Source organism: Paroedura picta, chromosome 13, assembly GCF_049243985.1.
Source record: "Paroedura picta isolate Pp20150507F chromosome 13, Ppicta_v3.0, whole genome shotgun sequence".
NCBI classification, from domain to species: domain Eukaryota; kingdom Metazoa; phylum Chordata; class Lepidosauria; order Squamata; family Gekkonidae; genus Paroedura; species Paroedura picta.
Genome location: NC_135381.1, coordinates 3,304,338 through 3,315,828, shown reverse-complemented (window position 1 = coordinate 3,315,828; position 11,491 = coordinate 3,304,338). Strand labels below are relative to the sequence as shown.

The following is an 11,491-nucleotide window of genomic DNA, read 5'->3' as shown; positions in this document are numbered from 1 at the left end:
TGCTTTAAGGCATTTCTTCCACAACAGCAGGATGGCAGGGGACCCTTGAAGGAGGCACCTTCACTGAGTCGCCTAGAGCTGGAACACGTAGGGCAGGCAGACCAAGGATTCTCACCTCCTGCCTCGCCCATTGCTGGGTGTGCAGCAGTGACCCAAATACTGAGGCTGTTTCGTATTTTGCCTGCCATCCGAGCCTCTCTCGGTGCAGAAGAAGAGGTGGTTTTCATACCCCGCTCTTCACTACCTGTAAGAGTCTCGAAGCAACTTACAATCGCCTTCCCTTCCTCTCCCCACCACAGACACCCTGCGAGGTAGATGGGAGCGAGAGAGCCCTGAGAGAACTGCTCTGTGAGAACAGGACTGTGACTAGCCCAAGGTCACCGAGCTGGCTGCACAGGGAGGAGCGGCGAATCAAATCCGGCTTTCCTGATTTAGAGTCTGCCACTCTTCATCACTACCCCAAGCTGGCTCTTGCAGTTGTACACTGGCTCACGTTGGAAGAATTCTTTGGCTTGAAAGGAGTACTTGAGCGAAGGAACAACTGAGGTTGCAAGGTTTTGTTCTGAAAGGAGGTCACAGCTGCCCAAAAGAGGATTGATTTGGGGAGAGGGCAAGGGTTCAGATACAGAGCAGCTGTTTTGCATGCAGTTCAACCTCTGGCCATGCTTGTTAAAGGATCTCTATTGATTGGGAGCTGTTAAAGAAAGGAATTGCTAGGCAAAACAGGAACAGGTTAGACATGCCCTTAAGGGATATTCCTTTGTACAGAATGCCTGTCTACTCAAATTCTTGCTCAGCACTCTTAGACAAAGGAGATCTTTGCCACCGCATTGACTCCCATGAGGACTAGCACCTCCCTTAGAATCCAAGAGCTGAGATTCTGAGGAAGCTACTTTCCCATAGGAGCAGATGCATAGGTCAGGGGTCTCTAGCCTTTTTGAGCCTGGGGGCATCTGACACAGGGACAAAATAACTGCTAGGAGGCGGAGCCAGCCACAGAATAGGTGCCACGTAGGGAGTCCCAAGAGTGGGGCAGAAATAATTTTAAAGCTGCATTAGGACAGAGGCATGAGAAAGATAATGAAAGGGTCCCTGTGGCTGTAGTTGCTACTGAGGCAGCCTAAATTTAATCTGCACAGCCAATCCAATCTTCAGTCTCCTTTCGGCCACTTTTTGGGTACCCTTGGCAGTTGCTAAGTAAGATGCTGGTAGCACCGAAGATGCCCACAAGCTGTTGTGTTTCTTTCCTGAAGGTTTTGGCCAAATTTGAGTCCCATCTAGAAGTGTAATATCTAGATCAGGGGTAGTCAAACTGCGGCCCTCCAGATGTCCATGGACCACAATTCCCAGAAGCCCCTGCCAGCGAATGCTGGCAGGGGCTTCTGGGAATTGTGGTCCATGGACATCTGGAGGGCCGCAGTTTGACTACCCCTGATCCTACCACTAGGCCTCCTCTGGCAGTCAGTGCCAGTCAGTGCCTCTGAGCTGTAACATTTAACCAGTTGTTGTACGAATGGGAGGAGTCTCAACGCAATCATCCAACGTCCTTGAGAGGGAATTAAGGCAATTGTGGGATATGCAAAGCAAGAAATTTGTTTGAAAGATTCAGGATATTAGAAGGTAAAAATGGCAATAAATGGGGTTTGCAGGGCGGGTGGGAAGAGGGCTGGGTCAACTGTAGATCTTTTTAATAACCTAAATAAACTATTTCTGAATTAGACAAGAAGTCTTTAGTGGTGTTTATGTGCTGTTATTATGGACCTGCTGGGGATGAACCGGCAGCTTAATTGAAAGCAAAATATGTGAAATTTAGGCCCTTGTTCATGCCCTTGATCTTACTGCCCATTTTTAGAAGACCACCAGGTATTAATTCTCTTTCTTGTTCATAACACATCCTAAACCGAGGTCCTCTGTCAGATTCTCCCAGTCGTGTTTCTCCACCTAATTAACCACGTGATCCTCTTTCCCTCAAGACTCTACTTCTTACAGGCTGCTGCTTTTCTTTTCCTTAAACTACTTGGTGCACCCAGCCCTTCGCATAATTGTTTTACATTTCCTCCAGATCCCTTGACTTTCCCCTTTCTTAAGGAGAATCTGCACTGTTTACAAACATTCAGTTGCTCATGACTTTCACTGGAGCAGTTAGAATATTTATGAGTCTTCCAAAGCATGCCTTAAGAATTTGGGAAGTTTAGACAGTTCCACCAGGCCCAAGGCTGAGGCCAGGAAATAACACCAGCAGACACCGTCCTCCCTCCCTGAGAACCCATCCATGAAAAATATTGCCCCTCAAGCTCTTAACTCTCCCTTCCTAAAGTTCTAAATTATTAAGAAGCGGTGGTTTTTAAAAGTTTTCAAATGTTTTAATAATCAAATCTTTCCATGACTGCTTTGAAACCTGCTGTTACCTGCCCTAAGCCTACCAGGGAATGGCAAGATACAAAAATAAAAATATTATTTTCAATAACAAGAGTAGCAACACAAGAAGAACCTGCAGGGACTAACTAACGCCTGGAAGCCAGTCCACTTCCACCTTCCAATTCTGTAAGCAATGGAACTGCTTTTCATTACTTCCTACGGCCCGGTCCTTAGCCAAAAGCTTCCATGTGGCTTGAATATGACTTGGTTGATATCATTCAGGAATTGGGAGCCGTGCTTTCCAAACCTGACCTGGTGTTCTGCAGCCAAACAGGACAAGACGGGAGCTTAGCCGTCAGTTCCGGTCTTCATCCCTGGGCTTCCTGGAGCTGCGGTCCCTGCTCCGGTCTCTCCTCTCCCTGTCCCTTCCCTCTTTCCTGGAGCTTCTTTCCTCTCTGGAGTGCCGGTCCCGGTCCCGGTCCCTCGTGCTTTCGCCCCACTCCCGTTCGGGCCGCCTCTGCTCTCGGTTCCTCTCGTGAGCGCGATCCCTCGGTTTCCAGTCCCGGGACCAGGGCCTGTCTCTCTTCCCAGCCTGCCCTTCTCCATAAAAATCACTCGTCATAGCGGGCAAGTTGATGGGCTTCCGGAAAGGTCTGTCCCTGCCCCCAAAGCGCAGCTGCCCGGACTCCTTTTTGCCCCCGAAGCCGCCCCCGAGCCGCCGAGGGATCCACCCTTTGAGGGTCCTTTCCAGCTCAAAGTCTACAAATATCTCGCGCTGGTCGACAATGAGCTTGTTGGCGTCTCTGTGCGCTTTCAGCAGGGCCCGTTCCTCCTTGAATTCGATGAAGGCGTAGCCCTTCGAGAACCCCGTGATGAAGTCCCTCACCAGGCGTATCCTCCGGATATCTCCGTAACGGGAAAAGACTTCCTTCAGCTTCTCCTCGGTGGTCTGCAGACTGAGTCTCGCCACAAAGAGCGTCAGGTGGGGATCGCCCGTGACAGTTCGGTTGGGGACGTAGCGGGCTGTCATCGCCCTCCAAATGGCTCGATCGTGGGGCTCTTCGTCTGTCCCATCGATGCTGCCTGCTTTGAGCGGGTCATATTCTTTTGCGATGGGCGCCCACTCGTTCATCATCTGGGGGAAAGGGAACCGGAGAGACAGGTTATCGTATCTCTCATTTCAAGGGGTTTTGTGCCGTCTTGTTTGCTATTGGGATGCCCTCTGCTCCTTGGCACCAGGGCTGATTCACACAGGATTTGTTACCTGGGTGGAAGGCGGGGAAGACACAGGAAAAAACCAGAATGCTTGGGAAATAATGTCGAATCGAAAAGCCCAGCAGGAACTGTGCACGGCGAAATTACTCTAAATAAGGCATTCCAAGGATAACATTTTATCCAAACATTGTTGTCAAATAGTTTCAGAACAGTAAGCAACAATGGCTGAAGAATACAATGATCAAAAGCGATAAATAATTATGATGGGGAAAGGCAGCTTGTTTTTTAGCTAAACGCTCTCTTCAAATAATTCTGTCCTGAAAACAAAACAGGTCCTAGCTCACACTGGTGGCAAAGGCTCAAAGACGGCTCCGAGATATAACCAGGCTGCTAGTGCATGACTTTCTTTCATCTTCTCATCGCTCATTGTCTGGAGAAAAGAGCCGCAAAAGGACAGATGAAAGTGCCTCTCATTTCAAGGGATTTTGTTCCATCTTGTTTGCTATCGGGATGCACTCTACTCCCGTGCACTAGGGCCGATTCACACAGGACTTGTTAGCTGGGTGGAATCACAGAACCGTAGAGTTGGGAGGGACCTCCACGGACATCTAGTCCAACCCCCTGCAGAATGCAGGGCGAGGAAGTCTGCATATCACTGGGAAAGACAATCATGCCAGGAAAATAACGGTAGCGAAAAGAGAGGCCGACCCAACCTGAGACGGATTGACTCAGTTAAGGAAGATACAGATCCCACATTGCAGGATCTGTCGACAACAGGACATTTTGGACAACACAACACTCATTCACAAGGTCATCTTAACTGAGAAGCAACCTGGGGGCACCTCCCCTCTCTCTCTCACACACACACACTGTATGTCACTAATGTGTGTGCCACCCATGTTACCCTATGCCAGGGGTGGCCAAATTGTGGGTTTCCAGATGTCCATGGGCTACAATTCCCATGAGCCCCTGCCAATGTGGGAACTCTGAGGAATTGAGCATCCACAACCTGAATCAACCTTTGTTGGTCCCAAAGGTGCCACTGGGTGCCAGCTTTCTGCGGCTGCTTGAGACCAATGTGGCCACCCACCTCCATCTATCAATCATAGAATCCTAGAGCTGAAAGGGACCTCCGGGGTCATCTAGTCCAACCCCCTTCCTAATGCAGGAGCCCACCCACAATTTCATGCCCAAGTGATCCCCCCCACACACACCAAAATTTTCCAGACTCCAGCCTGGCCTGGAAGGAATTCACCCACCATCCCACAGTGGCGAGGCCGGAAGGGGGTCCGCAAAATCAGGCCCCCGCCTTGCACGACCCCCGCCGCCTTTTGCACGCCCTTTGCAAAAGGCCAGCCCGCCCCGCATCCGCCACCCAGCATCGCATCCGCCGCGGCCGATTCGCCCGGCCCAAAGCGCACTCCTCCGCAGAAACGGACTCCCGAGACCGGGCAGGAGCCGATATTTCAAACCAGATTTTAAAAACCAAGACCGAATCCCCTCCTCGCCCGCAGCCTTACCGAGAGGTCCCGCGATGGCGCGAATCTGCTAACCGGAGAGCCGCGATCCGCTTCCTTATGAGCTTCCGAACGGGCGCCCCCTAGTGGCGGGTTGTCGGTTTGTCACCTCGTTGGAGGCGGGGCAGGTGGGCGGGGCTTCCCGTCTGTCTGCAGCAGGAGGTGGGAGAGAGAGAGAGAGAGAGAGAGAGAAAGAAGCCAGCAGTGTCTGGAAGGTTGCACAGAATTGGGGCAGGGAGCTAGTAGCCCTGTTAGATTCGTAGAATTATAGAGTTGGAAGGGACCTCCAGGGGCATCTGGTCCAACCCCCTGCAGAATGAAGGAAGTTCACAACTCCCTACCTATCCTCATATAGCTTTGCTGGTCTTCAAAGTGCTATTGGATTCTATTTTTGCTGCCTATCCACAGTGACCCCAATTCCATGCCCAGATGATGCCCTCCTCCCCCCCAAAAAAACACCTTAGAATCCGTGGCCAGTCTGGCCTGAAAAAATTCAACCCAGCAGCGACAAGCTTTTCTGCAAGTGGAGATTTTTTTTTTTTATGTGCATGTCCACAAAAGCGGAATAAAAGTCTTCAAGGCGCCACTGGACTCCACATTGCTCTGTTGCTGCAGACCAACACGGCTAACTAGGCCCCTGACTCTTCCTTCCACCCCCATAAGGATAGATTCAAATGGGTCGCCGTGTTGGTCTGAAGCAACACAATAAAATCAGAGTCCAGTAGCACCTTGAAGACCAACAAAGGTTTATTCAAGGCGTGAGCGTTCGAGTGCAAGCAGTGCTTGCACTCAAAAGCTCACGCCTTGAATAATCCTTTATTGGTCTTAAAGGTGCTACTGGACTCTGATTTTCTTCCGCCCCCAGTGTTGTTAAGCTGCGACAAGCACTGAGTCAACATCTGCAGCCAGCCGCACGGTTTGCAACCGTGGCACACGCCTCTGCCTTCCCTGCAGCCTGTCACACTGGGCCGTCAAACTTCCCCTCCGGCTCCATGGCGACCTTCCCTTTTAGCCCCACCTCTCCTACCGGCCTTTGATTGGGCCCTCCGAAGCTTCCTCGAAGCCAAATGGGAGGGATTCCGTCCCACATGAAAGTTGCAGAGGAGGAAGGAAGTTGCAGGGCGCTGTGAGCTGGCCTGGCTGCATGGGAAGCAGTGCTGGCCACAGCCAGGCTAAGATTGAGGGCCGGACATCCCTCCTTAGCCATCCTCTAGCTTGGCATGCAGGCTGAACAGCACCAGGAGGAAGAGGAGGAGGAGGAGGAAGGCAGTGGCTGTGAGCCAGAAGGGGCTTTTAGGAAGAACCCCTTCCAGCTGACCGTAGAGGATGTCTACGACATGTCTTACGTCCTGGGCCGGGAGCTGCACAAGATCAGCGGCGAGCCTCGGGTGGAGGTGGCAGCCAGGGTGGCCCGCCTGCAGTTCAAGGTGGTCGGCGTTCTGGAGATGCTGGAGGCCTTGGTGAACGACAGCAATCTGATGGTGGAAGCCCTGAAGATGGAGAGAGACAGCCTCAAGAGGGAGGTGGAGGAGCTCCGGGAACAGGGGTCCCGCGGAACCGCGGAACAGGTAGGCCCCTGTTTGGCTTGTGGTGGGGATGATGATGATGATGGTGGTTTTTTTTGCAGGGGAGGAGCTTTTGGGAGTCACTGCTTGAGCCGGTCACACTCTTAGCCTAAACCTACCTTGCAGGGTTGTTGTGAGAGTAAAACGGGAGAGAGGAGAACCATGGGGAGAAAGGAGGGCAGCAAGGAATACAATTTTTAAAATCACTTCTAGGCGTGGAGGTTTCCATGAACCAGTCATAGTTAAGTGCCGTTAGGGGTCTCTCATCCCTAAATTTTTAAACCCTTAAAAACAAAAGGCGCCATTTCTGTTAGTGCTGAAAATGCTGGGATCAGTGGAGGGGGGGCAATTCCTCTCCCAGGAATTTAGAAGTAAAACCTACGTAGGTATTCAGCTAATTTCTCATCTTCCTCTTTTGCTCAGCCCAGCCATCTGGCTGAAATTAGGCACAGATGTTTAAAATATTTTCATTCTGCTTTCCGACCTGCATGAGTGACTTTTGCACCCGCTGCCTCACCGAGTTCATTTCTAGTCTGGAAAAACCCTAACCCAGAACAAAGCCCTGGCTTTCCTACAGACTTCATAGAGAGCAAGACATGTTGCATCTTAGGACATATGTCAGCTTTTGAAAGCCCCCTGCCCTTTTCGGCCTTACCACCAGGGATGCCAGCCTCCAGGGGGGGCCTGGGGATCCCCCGGAATTACAGCTCATCTCTAGGCAACAGAGATCAGTTCCCCTGAAGAAAATGGCCACTGAGAAGGTGAACTGTGTGGTGTTATAACCCTTTGAATGAATTAACCTTTATTTACGGTCATTTAGACCAAAATAGCACTTAAAATATCAAGTAATCATAAGCCCTTTGAATTAGCAAAATATAAAATGGTTGATAAAAATTTAAAACTCATAATTATAAACTACTGATACTATAAAATTTAATTTAGAAAAATTACCCTCTAAAAAAACTACGTGACTTAATGGCGGAAGCACAAAATTTGGCAAATATAAATAGGAATTTGGCTATTTTTGTCACTTTGGAGCTTCTTCACCTTTTGAGCAACACCTTGGAGAACCGGCTTTGATTCTCTGCTCCTCCACATGTGGCCACATGTGGGTGATCTTGGGCTAGTCACAGTCCTGTTAAGAGCTGTTTTCCCAGAGCAGTTTTGTCAGAGCTCTGTCAGCCCCACCAACCTCACCAGGAAGAGAAAGGGAAGGCGACTGAGACTCCTTCAGGTAGTGAAAAGCAGGGCACAAAAAAATCAGCTCTTCTCCTTTTCTTCTTCTAGGTCAACCTGGGCCCCAACAAGATGATTGTGGACCTGACGGACGCCAACCGGCCTCGCTTCACGCTGCAGGAGTTGAAGGAGGTGCTCCAGGAACGCAACCAGTTGAAGGCCCAGCTGATGGTGGCGCAAGAGGAGCTGCAGTACTACAAAAGGTGTGCAGCGAAGGAGGCAACAGAATGCTTCCTCAGAACTGGATTTCACTACCACTTGGGCTTGGAGAGCATAGACCCCGAGGGCGGGTGGGCAGGCAGACAGAGAGGCGGTCCTCCGGTGGTTAACTCTCTCTGTATTTATGCCCCCAGAGGGACCCAGTGCCACAGAGAAGTTCGCTTCCTGTACCCAACACAACTCCAAATAACAGGATTATTGAGAGAGAGAAATCTAGCATTTTAAAATGGGCTGTTGCACTGTGATAATTTAGGCCTGGTTTGCCCCGGTAGGGAAATAAGGTGGTAGAGCCCTGAGGTGGAAGAAGAGGGGCAGTGGCTCAGTGGGCAGATGCCCTGCTTGGCATGCAGAAGGCCCCCAGTTCTATCCCCAGCATTTCCAGTTAGAAGGAGCAGGGAGTAGGTAATTGGAAAGACCCCTGCCTGAGACCCTGGAGAGTTCCTGCCAGTCAAAGTAGACAATACTGTCCTTGATGGACCAGGTATAAGGAAGGAGGCATGACTCCATAGTACTCAGTTTGGCATGCCCAAAGTCTCAGGTTCGATACCCGGCATCTCCACTTAAAAGTGGACTAGGTGATGTGGAAGCTTTCTACCACAGCTTTGAATGTTCCCTCTCACAAGACGGACTCTGCAAAAAGGAGAAGGGTTTGACCCTTGTTCTTTGCTTGCTGTTCCGGGTTTCTTTTCAGCAGGGCTCCTTTAACATAGTGGAGCATTCTGAAACATGATGCTCCCACTGCTAATTGAAGGGGTTCTGCCTCCTTGTCTCTCTTAGCTACCCCATTCCTGGGCTTGTGAAACAAACCCCAGCCCAGCTGTCAATAGTGGCCAAAGCGTTTGTGATCTGGGGCCTGTATAACGGGATGCACAAACGATGGCTAGAGGGCAGGGTTATAGGCACACAATCTCTACAGTGGGCAGTGAATACAAATAAGCTATGCTAAAAAATAATTCTCCTCTCTCTCTCTCTCTCTCCAGTGGCTACATGTCCCAGAAGCAGGATTCGGCTGAGCTGATCCACAAGGAATCCACTGTAGGTGGCGCTTCTGGTGCAGGAAGCCAAGAGAAAACCATTATAAAAAGACTGTGAGTATCTGACCTGCCACTTTGGAGATTTGGGAGGGAGTAAACCGAATGTAGCCAGACCTTGTCAGATCTTGAAAGCAGAAAAGGGTCCGCCTGGATCAGTATTTGGGTGGAAGACGACCTTGGAAGTGCATAGAACTTGCAACAGCAAGCCACTTCTGAATGTCTTGTGCCTTGGAACCCACAAACAGAATGTGATTGGACAGAGGAAGAAGCCAGGCAAAAAAATGTTGATTTAAAATGCGCATCTGTAGAATGAACAGCGGCATTCCCTGCTATTTGACATTTGCTCCCACTGCAATTGTGTTCTGCTAGAGCCCTGCAAATCCTTTAACTGGTTCTGGGAGTCCGAGAACCGCGACTCCTTAAACCGCTCTTGCAAGCTGGGGTTTTGCCCAGCAAGGCTTTTGATTGAGTATTGAACGTTTGAATGGCTGTGCCATTTAAAAAAAAAAAAAGTCACGTCCCAATTTGTGAGCAAGCCGTGCTTGAGTCCCTCAGAATTGTCACGACATCTGTTTGGCTCTCCCACGACTAATTAAAAAAGAGATTCGAAAGAGACTGAGTTACCTAGGATGCAGGTCAATAAACACGTGAAGGGGATACAGATTGGGCCCAAAAATCCCCGTCGTTCTGCCACAGTGTGGCCGCTCTTCTGTTCAGATAATCCTTGGACATGAGACATATTCTCCTTGGCCCCCCTTTCTCAATCGCTTCATCACTGCCCTCTCTTCTCCCTTGACTGCACCTTTTATTTCTGACACAATGTGAAAAAGCTCACGTTTGGCTTCAGCGTCTATTGGAAGAGCAGGTCTCAAGCTCTGGAAAGAGTTATTCGGCTTTTCTTGGCAGTAGTAACCCAGCTTCAGTGCCTGAACAGGCCAGCTTCGTTCTGGAACCTTCTCTGCTCTCGGACGCAGCTTCTTCATGGTTTCTCTCCTTTTAATTGCAGGTTCGGTTTTAAAAGGCCGCAATGACTCAAAGGAAACTGAAGACCAGGAAGCGAGTCAAGATGAAGAAACTGTGGTCTCCGAAGTTTCAGGATTTGTGCTAATTTTCCACCGTTACTTTAATTCCCCGTGTAGCCCGGTTTCTAGAGAGCTGGGCCATTTTCTCATATGTTACAAATGACAGTCTCATACTGGAAAGCCCCTTTGGCCTACAAGGGGCAAAAATAAATCAATGCACTTTGGTTTCTAGTAACCTTTGCCAGAGTTTGCTGGTATTATTTTCCTTCTTGCAAGGGGAAATGTTATTGTCCTGCCAGCTGCAGGATTATTAGAATATCTATGCTGAAGAGGTCCTCAGAAGAGCCCTGCTGGATCAGACCAGGGATTCATCTAGTCCAGCAAGCTACCTCCTACAGTAGCCAACCAGTCCCTCTGGAGAGCCAGCAACAGGGCAGAAAAGCCGAGGCTTCAGTAGTCCATCTAGTGCAGGGGTGGCCAAACTGTGGCTCTCCAGACGTCCATGGACTTCAATTCCCATGAGCCCCTGCCAGCATGGAAATTTTAGTCCATGGACATCTGCAGAGCAAATGTTTGGCCACCCCTGATCTAGTGACTAGTATATCGTCTAGATTCTAGTCCATGATCTTGTCTCACATGCTGGCCAACACTTCCTCTGCAGCGACAATGGCATACAGCTCACAGCCTTCTCCGATAAGCACATTAGAAGAGCCCTACTGATTCAGACAGTTGGACATCTAGTCCAGCTTTCTGCCTCGCCCAGCATCCAACCCATTCCTCTGGGGGGTCAAGAGGCCTTCGATGGTACCTCAGCATGGGGAGAGCCAGTTTGGTGTAGTGGTTAGGAGTGCGGACTTCTAATCTGGCATGCCAGATCTGTGCTCCCCCACATGCAACCAACTGAGTGACCTTGGGCTTGCCACGGCACTGATAAAACTGTTCTGACCGGGCAGTGATATCAGGGCTCTCTCAGCCTCACCCACCCCACAGGGTATCTGTTTTGGGGAGAGGAATGGGAAGGCGACTGTAAGCTGCTTTGAGCCTCCTTCGGGTAGGGAAAAGCAGCATATAAGAACCAACTCTTCTTCTTCTTCTTTTTCAAAATGGCGGCTGGAGAGAGCCCTCCCACTGTGCACTTGCCGTTTCCAACTCCAAGCAAAGAGGAAAGAAAAAGGTGGTTTTTCCCCAGTTTATTATTTTCTACTCTTATTTGCGCTGCTTGACCCGCCTCCCCTCAAAGCGGCCAAGGATAGGCCTGGGGGGAATGGGAAGGGGGAGGCCTCCAGCTATATAAACATTTTCAGGGAGTTTAGAATATAAAAACG

The 11,491-nt window shown here is 50.0% G+C and overlaps 2 protein-coding genes across 4 annotated transcripts; one reads left to right on the top strand and one right to left on the bottom strand.

The window, feature by feature from the left end:
• Positions 1-2,341: 2,341 nt before the first annotated feature.
• Positions 2,342-5,229, bottom strand: SNRNP35 (small nuclear ribonucleoprotein U11/U12 subunit 35). 3 transcript variants are annotated; one of them, XM_077309389.1, is made up of 2 exons: positions 5,094-5,229; positions 2,342-3,493 (listed from the first exon to the last, which is right to left on the bottom strand). In XM_077309389.1, the coding sequence occupies exon 2, from the start codon at positions 3,491-3,493 to the stop codon at positions 2,714-2,716; it is 780 nt and encodes a 259-aa protein (XP_077165504.1). In that variant the 5' UTR covers positions 5,094-5,229; the 3' UTR covers positions 2,342-2,713. The 3 variants fall into 3 exon arrangements, with proteins under 3 accessions (XP_077165504.1, XP_077165503.1, XP_077165502.1); XM_077309388.1 differs by lacking the exon at positions 5,094-5,229 and adding an exon at positions 4,833-4,963; XM_077309387.1 differs by lacking the exon at positions 5,094-5,229 and adding an exon at positions 4,788-4,927.
• Positions 5,230-6,165: 936 nt separating this feature from the next.
• On the top strand, positions 6,166-10,401 carry RILPL2 (Rab interacting lysosomal protein like 2). Its single transcript, XM_077307884.1, has 4 exons — positions 6,166-6,658; positions 7,943-8,094; positions 9,091-9,198; positions 10,151-10,401. The coding sequence occupies exons 1-4, from the start codon at positions 6,311-6,313 to the stop codon at positions 10,173-10,175; spliced, it is 633 nt and encodes a 210-aa protein (XP_077163999.1). The 5' UTR covers positions 6,166-6,310; the 3' UTR covers positions 10,176-10,401.
• The last annotated feature ends 1,090 nt before the right edge of the window (positions 10,402-11,491 follow it).